An 18,939-nucleotide genomic window follows, 5' to 3' on the forward strand; every position below is an offset into this window, starting at 1 on the left:
TCAAAGTCTTTGGTATTGTATTGCATTGCTCCAGCTGAGGAAACACAGCTGTACTTTATGAATGGCTATTCCTTGTAAAATACTGTTGTACAGAGTAGTGAGTTGCATTTCAATCTCTTACGTGGGCAGTTGCTCTGCTCTCTCTGCACTAAGTGTGATGAGGTACCCAGCTTTTTGCTTCTGCTTTCCGTGTCACTGGTTTCAGTGGGAGCAGTGGTTGTCCTGAGATGCTGTAAATCTGAACTGAAAGAGAAGTCTTTTGACCAGGTCCACCATACATATATATTTCTTAGTTGTTTGACAGCAGTATTACTAGTGCATGCAAATCAAGGGCCTGATATTTTTTGTAGTGTGTCCTGAAAATTCTCTGTAGAGTCATGAGATCCTTAGACCCAATGCAAGTGTAGACTTCAGAGATGATTTCAATTACTTCATGAAATGAAGGGGAAATGGTCTTCAGATTTTCTCTTTATTGGAAATAACATTAGTGTCTAAATGAATAGATGCTTCAGAATGAGTGATGGGAGCAGCATGAACTCACACTCTAATATAAGGGAACAGGGTTTCCCAAATACCTGTGGGAAGGTCTGTGTGCCCATGTGGTTGTTCTTTGAGTGCTCTTCAGTCTTTTCCTGTGTGTAGTGTATGAAAACACTAATGGTAGGGTGACCTTATCACCTTATGGACAACAACAGCTTTGGGGCTGTGCTGTGTAGACAAGGCTTATCTGCACAGGTCCACCGGTGTTTTTTCAGCCTGGGAAATTAAACTTATTAGTACAACCATGGAATTGAATCAAGGTAAGGCGCAATGTGCTGTCATGTGTCTTTGCCATCTGCCTGGTGTTACAGCTCTTCTATGGTGACAGCTCTACAGTATTGCTCCGGTGCGGGAGAAGAATATGGCCCACCTGATGGTAGGCCTATGGAGTGTCAGTGGTATAGAACGGCTCAGGGTGCTTTAATATTTAAACAATACTTGTGCATTTATCAAAATGCACAAGTTTGATAAAAATCATTTATCAAACTTTACTGCCAGGATATAATATATATACTGCTTTAATTGCAGCGGGTTGGAGTAGGAGATAATCAAGAAACCTAACGGAAGCATTTATTGAGTTTGGTGATATCGTGGATTTAGGAACATTGAGGGAAAAAAAACCCAGTTTGTTGTTTCAGTGCCATAAAGGACATAGCTGACTTATATATGTGCAAAATCATAGACTCTTTGCTGATGCATTGTGGAAAAACTAAAATAAAAATTTGAAAGAGCTTTCACTATGCCTTCAGGGTTTGTGAGTTTTGTTTTCTTTTGTTTTGTCAGGCCTGTATTTCTTTGTTTTCTGTGCCAGAAGGGAAAGATGAGGCTTATTTGTATAATATATATTCTGAAAAGTCAGTGAAGTGAGAAGGTTGTGAACATCATATTGCTTACCTGGCTTTTTGGCATTTTAATTGGTGCCCTGCAAATGCTATCAAAGGATGAGCACCCTGGAAATCTGTCTCTGAAAATTTTAATGCTGAATCCTTATCTAATTGATATGTGAACACAAACATCTGAATTTATGAAAGCAGAAATAGATTAAAAAGCTTTCTCTTGAGGTGAATCCTTAGAAGAAAAGCACTTTTGAGATCTACCTAAAAATATTTGAGTACCTCAATTTGAAGACTAGGTATTTCTAGGTATTAGTAACTTGTGGATAATTCCTTTGAAAAATAAAAGTTGCTAAAATAGGATCAGTTGCAACAAATTATAGATATTTTGATAGAATCATAGAATAGTTGTAGCTGGCAGGCACCATCTAGTCCAAACTCCCTGCATGTATGGGGACATGTTTCACTAGACCAGATTGCCTATGATATCCCTTCCAATGCCAGGGATTTGAAGTTCATTATATTTTCAGATGATCATCATATTGATTTTTTTGGGGGAGTAGGAAGAGTGTACAATCACCAATATGTGGCTTCAAATCTCATTCTTCCTTGGTCATTAGTATATTTAATTTTCTGTTGAAATTTGCTTTTTCTTTTCCCCCCCCAGTTTTTGATCTTCTTCCTTATTCCAACAAGCGAGTGGTACTGAACTTCTTGCAACAAGCATTTGGGGATCCTATGCTGAATGAAGTATACTTGCTCTCAACATTCAAATTACAGCCAAAGAGCACAGCCACTGTTTTTGGCCTATATTCATCAGCTGACAACAGCAAGTATTTTGAATTTACGGTAATGGGACGGATGAGTAAAGGTGAGTTGCTTGGAATGTGTATGGTAGAACTGGTGTTGGATCCATAGTCACTGGTGTCTGACAGATGAATGTTGACAACTGTGTGATTAACCTTTGTGCTTGAGTCATTCCTGTTGCATACTGTCACTTTTCATATCCCCTCTCACTCCTTCATCTCTTTTCTTCATCTCCTTGATGCTGGTCTCTCCTGGCCAGGGGAAGCTGACCTAACAATCAGCTGATATCTACTCTGAGCAATGCTGAGAAAGGAAGAAAAAAAACATGGAGTATGGAGCAAGGAGTCAGTTTCGTTTGGTCTTTTTTTTTTTTTTTTCCCCTAGGAACAATCACTGGTTCTTATTACTCAGGAATGTGAGGGACACACGCACATGCTGCCTCATGCCTCATATGAGAAGTAGGTTCTTGTTCCAATGACGCTGGAGGTTAGATGTGACTACGCAAGACAAATATTCCCAGCACTTAAAAGATCTGTTGGGTGAAATAAAGTGTTTGTTCTTTATTTACTGGGATTATTTAATCAGGAGTCAGAGTAGGAACTGCATCAATTTTAGAAATAATAATAATAATAGTTTCATTGATCTGTAAACTAAATCTAGGATATACTACAATTTTAAGGTTCAGTGAAAGACTGTTGATTTAGATTGATTATTGTTGATTTATTGATTTATCATTGATTGTTGATTTTGTACATTATTGTTGCTGCATTGACTTCACCACTTCTATAGTAATTTGCTTGAGTAATTAGCTGAATAAAATATACTGTGAAATTCTACTGAGGAATTTCAGTTTCTATATAGGGAAATTATTCAATATGCTGCAAAAGAAGAAAAGCATACCTTTTTGTTAAACATAGTTGGGGAATGAGTTAGATAAAACATTGGTAGTTTTATCAGGTCTGCCAAAATCCTTCTGAGGTAAGGGAATAAGCTATGTGTGTGTAGGGAGTGGGTAATACATGGTCACAAAGCCTTATCAAAAGTGCCACACAATTCCCAACACTGACTTACTTAATTGCTAAATAAATGATAAATTACACATACTTGCTCTCTCTCTCACATATGCATAATTATGTGTGCAAATATTGTACATACATATAGGAACACATATGTATACACACAAATGTGTCTATATACATACAAGTTTGAACATGTCAAACTGATTTTAAAAAATGTCTGCTGGTCTGATGGTTACTGACAGTCTCTTAAGCCTGTTAAAGTGTTTCTGGTGGAAGGTTACATGGTTTCTTTTGGTTTTGTCCTTAATAATTTGGTGTTTGAGGAGTATCTGTGTGACTTGGCAAACGCAGTAATGGCATATGAATAGGCAGAATGAAGCAACTTGTCCTGTCAGTGACCAATGTTGAGTAGATGGGGGACATCTGTAACCTATCCGATGTAAAGGATTGACCGTCAGATTGATGTAAGGATTGGCCAAAGAGAGGGAGGCTTTTTGCAGCAAGACAGTTCATTAGATCTCGTTGCCTACTTATTACTTTAGAGCACCTTGTTTAAGGCATATGGCAGTGAGCAAGTGGTAGGCAGTGTTTTCACATGTGATTTCTCTGGAAGTGTTAGGGATCCCATATGGTTACTTCATACAGTAAGTTAAACTGCATCCATGAGATTGTCATGTCAGCTGCAAGTATGGAGTGTGTGAGTTATGTATGGTCTTCTCAAGACTGAACATCATTGCTTAAGTGGTGAACCAATGTTGGCATCTCAGCAAAATGCAGGGTCTTCATATCTGTGGTGTTTCTCTGCATGGTATTTCTAGTTATGCACCCAAATCTGATTTAGGGAGCTCAAAGCAGGCCTTAGTTATACTTCAAAATGCCACATTTAAGAGTTTTGTTCCCAATGGTTGCTTCATATTCTGGTTTTGTTGTGGTATAACTGGTAGTAAATGTTTATAAAAGCAAAGGTCTGAATTACTGAGTTAACAGCTAAACTTATGGTAGACAATTGTGCCTTTCAGAGACAGATAGCATCCATGGATTTCTTTTTAATTATGGATTTAATTATGGATTTCTTTTTAAATTATTCTTTTATAAAGCAAACAGCAGTTAGTGCATAGAAGTGTTGCAGTTAAACAATTCTGTGAAGCAGCTCCTATTTTAACTGAAAATTTGTTTCTTAAGCAGTTTATGTGACACTTATGAATATCTGTAAAATATTCAAGCAGCAGACATACTGCAGGGGCTTGGACGAGTTAAATCTTAGAAGTGGAGGCTGTGATCCAAGAAAATCTCTCTTCAAAAGCCTACTCTAGTTTACCAGATGAATATTTGGCTTTGGCTGAGGAAAGAATACTTGATCTTCCTTCCAAGTCTGATTGCTCCTTGTCCTGAAACCATTCAGGCAGAGTCTGTTCTGGGCCCTGCCTCCATCTCCTCTTTCTTTCTCTAGGCTACTGTTTTCTTTGGTCACTCTGAATGCAGGGCCCAGATCCAAAGACCTTATTTTTATATGGCCGAGTGTGCATAATATTCACATAAATAAAAGGCCTGCAATGTACTCTGTCTTGTCGTATCTTTGAGTTTGCCAAGAAATGCTACCTTTTACCGAGTTACTGGTGACCTCATGCACCTCTGCGGAAATCTCAGCTCTGGCAGTGTTTTGACACAGACAGTAGTGAAAACATTCCTGATATTGGTCACAGCTGCTGAGGCTCTAGCACTAGTGTAGAGTTCAAAGATGGAGACATACCCTGCCCCATTCATGCTGGTATAAACCTGGGGATTTTTTAATCATTAGACTGAGGAATTAAAAAAAAATTAGGGAGCATATGTGCAGTAAGTTGGGAGGTCACCAACAAGCAGGTATCATTGCCATTATATTAGTAGTGGAAAGATGGGAAGGTGGTGTTAAATTGGATTGTTTCAGTAAGTAGCTATTATTAGGTTCAAAGCTAGTATGAGCTTTTACCTCCACTATATCCACAGTTTTTGGTTGACTTAGTGTCAGATCATTTGTGAGCTCTCACTTGATGTAACTGTAGCAGCCATCAGTGAATTTCAGACTTTAGCAAGAGCCAGCATGTAAATATTTAGATGCCTGGTGTCTCTGCAGCTTGATTCCTCATGCACATAACTGTTACGATCAGGAAATAAGAGACTGTCGGCTGGTGATCAGTGGGATCTTTGAAGGTCTATCTGATACTGAAGGGTAGTTATAAACTGTCCAGATGCATTCAGCTCATTGCTTCTGCAGATATGCAGTTGGAGAGCCAGGGAGTGATTTTGTGGAGAGAACTAGCTAGCTGATCTTAGAGATCTGGCTCACAGATTCTAGCTTACTGATCCAATTTCCTTAGGAAAGAGACTTTGTTTTCAATATTACTCAGCAAGTATTTATTGCAAGAGTATTTGTCTGCTGTTGTGGGGTTTATTTTATGGTGCATTTTACTTAATGAAATGAGAATTTTTATCAGGTAGGTCAGTCACTAATGCTTTAAAAAGAGCTGAGAGAAGGTTTAGTCATCTCTAGGAGGGGACTATGCCTTTTCTACATTATACTTTGGTTTTATTGAGTGTTTGTTACAGAGAAGTGCAGGTTATTGGTTTGGAAACATGCTTCCTTTGGTTTTTAATTATGCATTTGGATACACTCTTAGGACGGCTCCACTGTATGTGGTATGCATCACTGAAATTGATTTTCTAGTTGTACATTTCTGCTACAGAATATTTCTGGGTCTGTCAGATATATACATACCAAAGTGCTGACTGGAGGCTGCCTGCTACACCCTGTAACTTTACCACTTGCCTTTTAGCACATTATGGCCTGTAAAGTGACTTTGGTTAAGCCATTTAGAAAGGCCTGGACAAAGCAGAGAAAAACTCAGCACAGGCGGCAGAACTTCACAAATAGAGAGTCACGTAAGCATGCTGCTAGTGCTGCTTTGAGAGTCAGTGTCTCATTTATTATTACCATTGTGTCTGCATATGGGATGCATTTACAAAAGCGGACATGTGGAAAAATACCAGAGCAATTGCAGATTTCCACAGGATGTTCCTTGATCAGCCTTGGGCTATCTGCTACCCTCTGATAGTTCTTCTGTGTGTTTTGTCCTAGCGGTGCTGCGCTATCTGAAGAGTGATGGAAGGCTGAATTCTGTGATCTTTAGCAACATCCAGCTGGCTGATGGGAAACCCCATGCTGTCATCTTGTGGCTGAGTGGCCTGCAGCGGGGATTGAGCACGATAGAGTTGTATCTGGACTGCCTGCAAGTAGGTGCCATTGAGGACTTGCCAAAACCATTTTCAGCACTGTCTCAGAAGGTGGTGGCAGCTGAGTTGCGCACTCTCCAGGAGAAGCCACAGGTGAGCATGGAAACTGGGAACAGGCTGAGGACTTAGAGGGATCACAGTGAACCTCTGGATCTCTGAATTCAAACCTCAGTCCTCACAGCAGCCAAGCTCTGTACAGTAATACTTTAATATTAAGTTGTGGAAATAAATGTAAATAGAAGCTCCCTATGGAGCAGGTGAAATCTTAGCTCACATGAGGCCTGTAATAATTTTGCTATTTGTTTTAGACATAATTTTTAGCTTTATTAATAAAATTAAAGAAACCTACTGCCTCTTTCACTTCAATCTAGTTGTTTATTGGGGAAGTGGAGTTTTTGTAAGGACTTAGCTAGTGCAGTAAGGGCAGCTTTTTACTAGCTTCTTACAGCTATTCTGTATTAGCAATGGTTTTCTATGTATGTGGTTTCCTCTTCATGATATGCCAAGAGACTAAAAAAGACAAAATAAAGGGAGGACTCTTGTGGTGCCAGAGTGAAACCCTCATCTGTTTGACTGCAATAGCTTTTCTTCCTTTGTCTGCCAGCCAGGAGTTGATGAAGCTTCCCTATCAGCAGTCTGAGATAAACAGTGTCTTCCACATCATCATTAATCAAAAATACTTATAAGACGATACAAAGGCATTCTGCCCCCAAGGTTGCACACTTTGTTTCATTACAGGCTTGAAAGTGAGCCTGTTTTTATGGAGAATGTCTGATGTGCCCATATTCCTGACCTGAATATATGTACCTGTTTGAGAGGAGAGGAAAAAATCACTGCTTTGGATGCAGTTAAAAAATCATATACCACAGAAATATGTGAACTTCCTAGTATGTGAGATCATATGAATTGGAACGATAAAACAAAAAAAAAAGTTTGAAATAAAACCACAGCTATGCAAAAATCTGCAGGAAAAGACCAGGGATTTTATACAGTTCAAGTAGTGATGGATGGTCCTGAAGGGAATGGTGTAGGACCCCTGCATGCACAGGAAATCCTTCTCTTAAAAAATGAATTTACTTTGTCTGATATTTCATATTCTTCCCATTGTTGTACCAGAATTGTGAGCTCTGTTTTTCTTGTGAGCCCAGGATACACTAGATGAGCTAAAGCTGGTAACTGGAGGAACCCTTGCTGAAGTGGGAAACCTGCAGGATTGTTTTCTTCAACAAATTGAGCCTGTACCTCAGTACACTGGTAAGGCCTGCAACTGGGAGTTAAAATTATTCTTAATGATACCAGTGCAAGGAAGCTAATGTGATGAATATTGAAAATGTGAAGAAGACAATAGTCAGGTAATAACAATTATTTTACTAAATTATAGTTATGACAATTTCCTGTAAGTGTTTTAGAAATAGCTCCATTTGGAGATAAAACTGTTGCTGGTGATAAAGCAATGAATTGTTGTTTTAGTGAAAGCCAAGTCTGTAATGATCGAAAGAGGTTTTTTAGCCTAATTTGGAAGGCAAATTTTTGTGATGATGATCTGCTTATGTCAGCTTAATAATATTTTAAGTATTCAAATTGCAAACAATTGCAGATGGAAAGTAGTGCTAAATGGGGTACATTGCTACAGGTTGTGTGAAAGGAAGATCAATGGAATAGCAAGACCTGCCCATGTACTTATCCACACTGACGGTATCCATCACTTGTTGAGCATTGAACTGTCACCCAGAGGGGAGGAGCAAGGTGTGAAGAAGCTTGCAGGAGACTGAAGAAAATGTTTGTGCCATGGCTACAGAGCCTGTATGTCTGTGTGGGAAAAGTCATTGCAAAGTAGCCACTAGTCCTGCCACAGTTTAGCCAAGGTTTTTGTCACCCGCTGAAGGGGACATTGATTTAAAAACAATTCCTTTTCTGCCTGTGCTGAGCATTGTGGAGACTGAGCAAGGAAGAGGGAGGAAGGGAAGGAACTGAGGGTACTGGGATCCCTGCAGGCCCTCAGGGGTTTAATGCAATCCCCTGTGTTAGGTGAGGGTGCTTCCCAACCTCTGGACACAGAAAACCTGTCCTAGACTGTCCCATCTGTAGTCGTTCTAGTCCCCGTCCATCTGCCTTTCTGCTGTGGGTGTAAGGCAGAAGAATGGGTTCATACTGTGCATGGAATATGTTAATATATGACAGCCATAGGAAGGAAACTCAGTTCAAAGTTTGAAATAGGATTCATGATATGTTCTCTCTTGTACCCTTCCTGTCCCCCTGCCAAACCCAACCCTGCAGCATTGCTAGTTTTGATAAGAACAGAAACAAGATGCAGAAATTCTATGAGAGCATCCTGGGTATATCACATGAATGTAGGCATCAGTGGTGTGTGGTGGTAACAAAATCTGGTCTACCTTTCAGCTATGTAAGTCCTTAGTTCCAGATACTTCTATTTTCTTGCTTCTTAACATATGTACACTTAGATAAAAAATTAATTTTATCCTCAAAGCTCTCTCTTTTTCACTAAATCAACATGCATTTGAACACAAAACAGAAGGGTAATTAAGTGTTTTCTCCTGCAAAAACTGGCAGCTCTCTCACAAGTTTCCAAATTACAAACTTGCAGCTTCCTCATTTTTAACTTTTTGCTCACTAATCAATAACGCAAATGGTAATATACAGACAGACTGTCTCTCTGTGGCTGTCTCCACCTGGCTTAGACTCTCAAATTCAGTTGCTTTTAACTTTCAAGTGGAATTAGTATCATTAATAACAATAGTAATAATAATAATGATAATGATAATAATAATAATAATAATAATAATAATAATAATAATAATAATAATAATAATAAACAACTACTCACATAAATATATCCAAAGTCTACATAGTCTAATCCCCCAAAAGAAAAGGTGGGTGTTCCAACAGGAATTTTAACTTGTCTGCTTTGAATTTTGTGTATGCATCATGATACCCTTCTGTGGCAATGTCAATTTTGCCTACTGCCAGGAATGCAGGAATACAGCTGGAATACAAATGCTCAGCTGTGTAGGGGGGTGAGACCTAATATCTTGGTAAAAATCTATGCTTTTATATTAATTGGAAAATTCTTGGGAGTGCTTTGGACCTGAATAACTGTACCTGGCTTTGACTGTGTGCCTCGTTGTTGCTCATTGCTTTCACAGCAGCATTGCCTTCATGCTCAGTCTGTGAGGCTGAGACACCTAAGCAGTGGAATGAGATTATGATGGTCAGACATAGGCTGAAGATGTATATTTGGATTTTTGTGTTTGGGTAGGAAAATAGAATGCAAGGTATACTGGGTTTGGTAGATGAGATTAGTATGCTGCATGTGATTATCATCACAAGATCATTCTGGTCCCAGGAGATCTTAAGAGGTTGTCTAGTTCATGTAGGGTACTTGAATCTGACAAAGTGTAAAAAAAAAGCTATGTTGCACCAGACCAAACATTCTTTAAACAAGTTGCTGTTAGTATGTCAATATAGACCCATGGGCAAGAGAATAATGGAATGGAGTCTTAGTGTGGTTTTCTCTGAATTTGTCACTGTTCTCCAGTTCATGGTATTCAGAGCTTTTGACTCGGAGGTGATGTCTTTATGGTTTTTATTCAATATATGTTTTTGTCCATGAATCTGTCCAGTCAGTTTTAAATGCATGGTCAAAACATTTATCACATATCTGAGGAATATTTCCTTCTGTTTACTTGGAATCTGCCTCTTCCTAATTTATAATAAATTAATAAATTCCTAATTCCACATAAAATTTGTATGTACAGCTTCTTTGGTGAAAGGTTATAGGCTGCTCAGAAATGTTTTTTATTGTCAGCCATCATCTATAGTATAATCCTTGTTTGCTCACCAGACAAGAAACCACAATCTTCCAGAGTTCAAAAAATTAGACAGTGTTCTCACGCTAATGGTGTGCTTCTTGAGATTGTCCCATGTGGGGCCAGGATTGACCCAATAATCCTGATGAGTCCCTTCCAACTCAGGCTATTCCATGATTCTATGGGTGTCATTATCTTAGAATGACAATTCATTATTTGAATGACACAGACAAGAGCAAATGTGTTGCTTCAGCCAGAGAGCTGTTGTTCCTAAGAGAGGTAGAAGCAATAGCTCTGAGGTGTTTCACTGTGGCAAGTGTTTGTGCATGCCTGGGCCAATTGGCTGTGCAATGAAGCTGGTTCTATACCGCAACATCTTGGCAAGAGAAACATGGGGACTTCAGTTCCCTGTTGGTCAGTAATACTTCAGAGCAGTCTCTGAAGTTAGTTGTTACTGTGAAAGCCATTCTGTTAATCATATTGTTAATGATTCAAGAATACAGAGCTATGGAGTAGCTGAACTGGGGAGTTGCCTTATAAGATATTAGGGGTATGGATGAGAGAAGCTACATGGAAGGGCCAGATAACTGTATAGCTTCATGCTGGTACCTTTTGCTTACGTGCTTTCTCCTAGATCCACTATATTGTGGACTGACAGCTCCCTTAAAAGCCTCTCTGAGTACTTATCTCTAAACACTGGTTATTCTGCTGCAAGTAGGGCCTGCTGTTGGAATTAGTTTTAATGGAAGAGAAAAAAAGCAAAACCAGGTGTATTCAGCTGTTTCTGCTCTGCTGTCTAAATTTGCACACAGGACTTGTAGTTCATGGCAATTTAACCTGTTTAGTCCACCTTAATGTTCAGCAGTCTGCAAAACTTAACCACAGAATAGATCTGGTTTGGATTTAGATGCTAGCCAACAAACACCATCTGAAGTCTTGAGAATTTTTTGCAGGTTTCAATCAATAATGCCTAAATGAGCATTTGTTTTAAAAATAAAACAAGAAGAGACCCCAGCATCTGGCCTGACAGCCTGCGTGCCAGGTTCCACTACAGGATTCTAAAATACCCATGATATTATGTCCTGTTGTTGTCACCCAAATAAAAATATGGCAAGGTTAGGACTAGAACAGAGGCAGGCTCTGGAACAGGTGATTCTTGATTTCAAACTTGTTCAGTGTTTGGATGAGAAAATACGAAGTGAAGAAAACTTAGTATGTGAGGACTTGGATGGTTCCCATTAGAATGTTTGGAAACAGACATGCTTTGAAGTACAAAACAATAAGGTAAACATTAAGAGACACATTTTTCATATAAGCTTTCAGTACTCACAAAAATAACATGTGAATAAACCTCCCTGAAACTATCAGGCATAATATCAAAATATCCTGCCTGCCTAGACTGTGGAAGAGCATATATTTGTGAAGTTTATTTTTAGATACAGACTTAGAGAAGTAAACAAATATTTTCTTCTTGAGAGGTACAAATTCACAAGTAAGCTGCAAAGAGAAGTTACTACAAGCTACTGTGCTAAACATGCTCTCTGCTTCTTCTCTGTCACTGGCTCAGAACCAGTGTTTTATTTAAGAGATTAAAATCTCCTGTGAAGATCTTGGGTTTGATCTGCTCCTTCCCTATGGCTCATTACAGGTGTAACTTTTGGTCTTGTTTTAGAGGTCTTTAATTGGTTACTTGGTATTGAAGACTGACTTCTGGTGTGAGTTCATAGTGTGTTGAGTACATTTTTTGTGAGTCCATACAAAGCCTGCACCTGTCAGAAGCAAATGCAGCCATGAAACTTGTGCAATGTGATGAGCTGCCTTTGAGAAGAAAAGCCAAATGACTGTTGCAGTTACTAAAAACACTGTTTTGTCAGAGCAGGCACTGTTGATGTGTTCTCAGAGCTTCACAGTGAGCTTGCTCAGAAAGCTTGGTAGCTTCACTTTGAAAAATATGTATTAATCAGTAGTGGTTAGAACTGTGCTGTGCAAACAGGACCAGGGAAGTAATCAACCCCCTATACTCAGGATTGGTGAGGCTGCGCCTCAAATGCTGTGTTCAGTTTTGGGCCCCTCACTTTAAAAATGAGATTGAGGTGCTGGATTGTGTCCAGTGAAGGGCAACAAGGCTGGTGAATGGACTAGAAAATATGTCATATGAAGAGCAGCTGAGGGAGCTGGGTTTGTTCAGTCTCAAGTAGAGGAGGCTCAGCGGGACTTCATTACTTTCTGCAACCACCTGAAGGGAGGGTATAGCCAGGTGGGCGTCTCTTCTGTCATGCCGGCAGTAAGAGAACATCAGGAAATGGCCTTGAACTGAGGCAGGGGAGATTAAGCTTAAATACTAGAAATATTTTTTCATTATTAGGGTGGTCAGGCATTGGGATAAGTTGCCCAGGGAGGTGGTGGAATTACCTGGATGCCGCCGTGCCTGCCTGAAGCCCCCTGGCTTCGCCTGCCCGGCCGAGGCATGGTCAGCAGCGGGGAACACTCCCCCGTTTCTCGAGGAGATTCGGGGAGCGGCTAAGACAGAGCGCTTCGCTGTCTGCCTTGCATGGAGGAGAGGCGGCGTCCGAGGAGGCAATAAGGGAGCCGAGTCAAGGCTGGGGAAAAAGTCTCAGGTTTAATGCAAGCTCCGAGGAGCTCTGAATGCCATTGTCCCGGTGGCCAAAAGTGGCCTCGAGGCTCTCACAATCATCTTAAATACTGGGGCAGTAACCAGAGGGAAGGGACGCCCACCACCCTATGGGGGAATTCGGGGGAGTGGAAGGCAGAGGGACAGACAGACACACAAACCAATGGGGAAAGTTCAAGGGAGGGACCCCTGGCCCTCGTCCACTCACTCGATGCCCAAGGTGGAAGATTCTGGGAGAGTGGGATGGGGAGCCAAGTGTTGGACAGGGTACCAGGGAGGGGACAGGGGAATGACTGAGCATTGTCAGGGAGATTGGCAATGAGGGAAAGGCGGGAAACTCAGGGTGTAACCACTGGGAGACAATGGGGGGTGAAGGGGCAAACCATTACAGAACTGTTACAAAGAGATAAAAACACAATACAACACCTGGAGGTGGTCAGATGGTGGCTGTATCTGGTGCTAAGGTGATGGTTTAGTGGTTTAGGGGTCACAGTGGTAGTGTTGGGTGGATGGTTAGACTGCATGACCTTAAAAGTCTCTTCCAACATTGATGATTCTATGACTCTGACTCTATGACACAGAATGCACTTATGCAGGGTGTCTTCCCATTGCATGCACATATGTTTCATGGCCTCACCTTGCCCTCCTGCCCCATATAGGTTATCACAAATACACAGTTCTGAAATCCTGAGGCTTCACTCAGGGTTGCAGGTCTCAGGCCTTGGGAGGAACCAGTAGCACTAGTGACCTTAGTTGCCTAGGAGAGCATTAACACTGAAGTAATGGTAGAAGAATTGTGATCTTATTTTTCTCTCTATGGAGAGCTTTCTGCTTTGCCCATTTCTGTGGTATATGAGGAGTTCAGTCCAGAAAAGCCTTGAGTTCATGAAAATCACACTATAAAATTTGAAGTAAATATTGTGTTTGCTCTGATGATTTCTACAGGGCTTGCATAACAGTAGTGTCTGCCCTCCATGGATCTTCATGGGGTTTCTATCTTATATCTCAGAAATTACCATGACAAATGAAGAAGAGTTATGTTTTGCTCTCTTTTTCATTGCTGTTTCCCTGCAGGTGATTTTAATAGGCAGCTGATGGGTCAAATGATGCAGATGAACCAACTACTGGGAGATGTGAAAGAGCTTCTTAGACAACAGGTAATGTATAGAGGCTTTGCTGCGAAATATCCCAGTTTTGCTTCTTTGATAGAATCAGCGCAGATTGTGGGTAAGCAGTATACTCCTGTGTAGAGTTATTGCCTTGAAAGCATGACATAGGTCCTGGTACCCTGTGCTTGCAAAGGAGGATCATTGAATGTGGGAGTGTATGGGGCTTGCTTATTCAGATCAAGAAAATTTAGTGTCTGGTGAGGAAGTAGAGTAGGTATCCTAGCCCACTATTAGATAGTTGTTGGTCTGTTGCATGGAACTGAAATTGCATTTGTTTCACTTGCTTGTGGGTGACAGGACTGAAATTGCTGGTGCCACATTCCTTTGGTCAAACAAGGACCTTTGGACCTTTGATGAAGGCTGAACCTAAGTACATCCATTATCCATATCCTTCATTTTATGGAGTACAAAGAGCATCTAATTTAAGACCATTACCTGTTGCATGGTTTGAGTGGCATCTTGGGGGCTATTGGTTCTTCTCTCAGCCAGGTGCAAACTGAAACTATCTACCTAAATAACATTTATTTTCTATATTCTCAAGGTCAAAGAAACAACTTTTCTGAGAAATACCATAGCCGAGTGCCAAGCATGTGGTGAGTATTCCTGTTATTGCTGGTAATCTAGAAGAGATTAGAGTTGTTTTAAAACTAGTATTGATCTTATTAGCTTTATGTGGTTTCTAAAAAGTACTTTTTAAAAAATACTGTGTCCAAAGTTCTAGTGTATTTGTATTTGGACACAAATTTAAAATAGATTTTCATTAGAGAAAAAGCTTCCACAGACTCAACAATCACCTTTTGGGCGATAAAATGCCACTAAACCAAGCAGTACCACTCAGGCTGTACTGTCAGTTCTCACTCTGCCACAAATTTGTGCCACATGTTCTGGTGAAGGGAGACACTGTCTCCCAGCTGTCTCATGCACAATCTTAGTAGAAGGACAAGGGAGAAATAATATTCTGCTCTGGCTGGTATTATGGGTCTGAGGAAGATCCTATGCAGTCCACCTAAAGTTTTGTCTGATTCTGAGTAGGCAGACACTAGTTAACAGCAGTAAGACCCAAAAGGTGGTCTTCATCTTTTCTCTAAATGAAAAAAATGCATACTTTCCTAAATGCTACTGCATGGCCCTCCTGCATCACACACAGCTGACAATCAATACACAAGTGCAGTCAGTATAAAAACCAATATACTCCCTTACTGTGTGAGATGAAAGGTCTTAAACTCATCAGGCCTTTTAGTTGATTTCTTCTCCCAGTCTGTCAGCCTCATCAAAACTTAAGTTGAGCTCTAGGCAGAGTAACCCCTTTTTAAGTGCCAAAGGAAAAGTCAAATTCCTACAGGTACTTGTACCAAAGTTCTGTACCGACCAGAATCTCAGAAAGACCAGTCTTTGGATTGTCTCTGTGCACCTAAGCCTGTGTACTTGCATAGTCCTGCTGTGTTTGCGAGCTGCCTGCTGCTCCTTCTTTATTCTTATTTGTAGACTGTCAGAGATGCTGTTGTGAATCCAGAACATTGTTTTTCTTATGAAGTGGTGGTGTTACCAATTTAGCCAGAAAAAATGCCCGTATTTGTACCATTATACTTGAGTCCCTTGGTCTGAGGTTACAGTCTTTCAGAGTTTCCTGCCCTGGCCTGTGGGAGGATGGATTGTAGGAGAACAGAGATAGCGCTGGAGGCAATCTCACCCCTGAGGAGTTGCAGCTGTACTAATTACCAAAGAGTAGCAACAGTCCTGCCCTTAATAGGGCACAGCTATGTCCAATAAGAATGGGTGTTATAAAAGAGAGGGTTAGCTAGTTGAGAGGGAGCTGGAGTTTGTTGGCTGTGCTGCAAGGGTCAGGCAGTTGTGCTAGAGCCAGTAAGGGTTAGTATGTGGTGCTAGGGACAGAAAGGATCAGGCAGTCATGACAGGCATGGGTAGAAGTCAGCCGGACGTGAGGAAGAGCGAGAAAAGGAATCAGTGTTGCGAGGAGCTGCCCATGAGAACTCACAGAGAGAAGGTATGAAAGTCTTACAGAAGGATGATAAACTGATGGTGACAGTTCCCATCCACTGTCAATTGGTGCCAAGCACTGATACCAACAATTGGTGGCCTTTATGGGGATGAGTTCTGACACTGGCTAGCAGCAGATATGTTTTAGGACTAACCTGGAAGGAAGACTCCGATATGTAGTCAGGAGAAGCACATGGAACTTAAAGAATAGCCTCAATTTCCCTTGCTGGGAACGAGTTCCCGAGCCATTCCCAGCATGGAGCCTTTGAGCCACAGCACAGATGCTGCTACACAGCTGGCAGCAGCAGCACAGTGCAGGGACATGATGTGTCTTGGGAATTTCTTCAGAATGCCTGCCAGTTGAGAGCCATGACGAACATTTCTTTCAACCACTGAAACTGTTGTTCTTTCTGCATTAAAGGTTTAGGCACTGTGAGTTTTCCAACTCAGCTTCCTAGGCGCACTAAACCAAAATGTGAAGTTAATTCCTGCTTCAGGGGAGTGAGGTGCATGGAGACAGCAGAGGGATTTCAATGTGGGCCCTGCCCTGAAGGACTCACGGGAAATGGAGTTACATGCTCAGATATTGATGAGGTAAAATAGTTACTTTCACTGAATTAAAAAAAAAAGAGCTAAAAAGCAACTTTTTCATACATATCAATGGGTTGCTAATTACTTTGTCTTCAGCATTTACTGGCTGCTTGCACAGTGAATATCAATTCATTATGATTTGATTTTATATCCCTGTTTTGCTGTTTCTTCAACTTTATGGAGGTTATGTGTGTGAAAACTTGAACCACTCTGGTAAGTTGAGAAGTCACTTAAAGGAGCTTAATGTTTGGAAAAAATCCCAGAACCTAAACACAACCAAAACACACTTTTGACATTGTCATTTCTACTCCACAAGAAGATGCTGTAGTTTCTGTTATAGGCTGCAGAAACACTTTTTTTTTTTTTAATATGGGCTTTGTTTCTTTAAATTGTTGTGCTCCTGAAACAGCCTTGGAGATCAAAGCCTTCTCTTCAACCCAAACTGGAGTCATGTTTGCATCCTTACTTTAGAAGTCTATGAAAGAAAATAAACAATCTTTGTCATTGTTCCTTTTGCTTCTTTGTGTTTGTGTTGAAATCTGATAATGTTGTCTTAAATCTACTTATTGTCTTATGCTATATGTTAGAAATTTAGAACTTGCTTGTATTGAGGACTGAATTAATAAATCTACAGTATCTTAAATGATTAAAGAAAACCTGTGTTAATTGGAATGTGACACTTACTCAGAACAGAAACAACAAAACCACTTACATGTTCACTGCATTTTTTCTGTGGGATGATTTTCACTGTTACTTTTTAGTCTTTTTTTGTGAAAAATTACCTGGATGTATTAGACCAAGGAACCAGCAAAATTAGGTCATAAACTGTGCCTGTAGATAGTTACTACCACATTAGTACCAGTGTATCTGTTTAATAACGTAAAACAGCAAAAGCAATTCCCTATTTCTCCTTCCTAGCCACCAAGAAATGTGCTTTGACTGCTCTTTTGATTTACTCCCTCCTGTAGACCATCAGGAGAGGATTTGATGTGCCTTACACCTGTCTGCAAAAAGCACTGAGGAAAGAAAGTGAGTTGAGTGTGGCAATTTCCCGCAACATTGGTAATATCTTGTGTTTTGCCTTACATGGCATGAACTGTGTCTGCCTACAGAAGGCAGAAAATGGAGGTGAAGCTCTGAAATGTGAATGGAAGCGATGGATCCAAGACAGCTGTGGTACATATTTCATGCTACAGACGGCCATGGTGTGAGGTTCAAGCCAGCCTAGGTGGAGCCTGCCAGTATGGGTGGGTTTCACCTCCTGAGCTATTTTTAGCCTGAGGCAAAGCATGGCAATAATGTCCTCCCTGCCATTTTCAGGTTGGAGCAACTCTACCCATTACAGCAGTGGTAAATAAAGAAACAGAGAATGGTTTATGATGGCTTGATATTAAAGTGTTGTCTGTTAGCAGTCAGGCTCTAATCACTTGAGATTCATGTACCTTCATCTTCCTGCCACCATTCCCTATGACAGACGACCTGCTTTCACATTAGAAACAGCAAGGAATTTTTGCCGAAATTGTGTCAAAGTCTTGCTTATTATGAGGTCTTTATGTGGATACTGCCATTAAAATGCCACCTTGTCAGAAGCAGTTTTGTTCACCAGGAAATACCTACTTAATCAGTAGGATTAAGTAGGATTGGATTTTTACTTTACATTACATGGAGAAATTAAGAAGCAATAAATGGCAATCATTTTGAATTGTCTAATGAGAGAGATGTGTCGTATTACTTGTTTTCCTGAGTTAGCTGATATGCAGGAAAGTTTTGTTGGTTGGTTTTGTTTTATTTTTTTTAAATTTATTTAAAGCCTTTTATGAATGAACTATTTATGTACTTCCTGATAATAGGCATTTAAAAAGAAAGTGTTGTACAAATTCTGATAAAGATAAATGTGAAACATCCCTAAGAGCTGCCATCATCTTTCCTGAGGTTGTCAGCACCTCTGCAGTACCCTCCCTAATTAATTACGAGTTTGAAGACATTACTTTGGTATGCTGGTGCCCATTATCTTGGGATCTGCAGCTCTGCTCTGTGTGCTGTGTAATTTGGGTGCCCTCTGCTGCCTACAACAAAGAATCCACAGCAAAATAAGGAGGCACAAAATGTCGGTCCTAGCTTTGGCGTTTTCCTTATATCACTGACTGACATACTATTAACAAACCTTTCTGTCAAACACATTTTGATATTAAACATACCTTTTCTTGCTTCTGTGTGTGTGTTTGGTTACAAGTTGTAGGTCTCTTGTAGGTG

The 18,939-nt window shown here is 40.4% G+C and overlaps 1 protein-coding gene across 4 annotated transcripts in view; it reads left to right on the forward strand.

The window, feature by feature from the left end:
* THBS4 (thrombospondin 4) overlaps positions 1 to 18,939 on the forward strand; it is a 47,944-nt gene that overhangs the window by 9,143 nt on the left and 19,862 nt on the right. For 3 of the 4 annotated variants that reach the window (XM_053931364.1, XM_053931362.1, XM_053931361.1), the window contains exons 2-7: positions 2,041 to 2,244; positions 6,315 to 6,562; positions 7,618 to 7,723; positions 14,003 to 14,085; positions 14,639 to 14,690; positions 16,517 to 16,689. In XM_053931364.1, coding sequence (XP_053787339.1) covers positions 2,112 to 2,244; positions 6,315 to 6,562; positions 7,618 to 7,723; positions 14,003 to 14,085; positions 14,639 to 14,690; positions 16,517 to 16,689 — 795 coding nt within the window. In that variant the 5' untranslated portion in view covers positions 2,041 to 2,111. The remainder of the gene's footprint in view (positions 1 to 2,040; positions 2,245 to 6,314; positions 6,563 to 7,617; positions 7,724 to 14,002; positions 14,086 to 14,638; positions 14,691 to 16,516; positions 16,690 to 18,939) is intronic. The other variant, XM_053931363.1, reaches the window with a different exon arrangement.

The sequence above is a fragment of the Vidua chalybeata genome, chromosome Z (genome assembly GCF_026979565.1).
Source record: "Vidua chalybeata isolate OUT-0048 chromosome Z, bVidCha1 merged haplotype, whole genome shotgun sequence".
Lineage (NCBI taxonomy): Eukaryota > Metazoa > Chordata > Aves > Passeriformes > Viduidae > Vidua > Vidua chalybeata.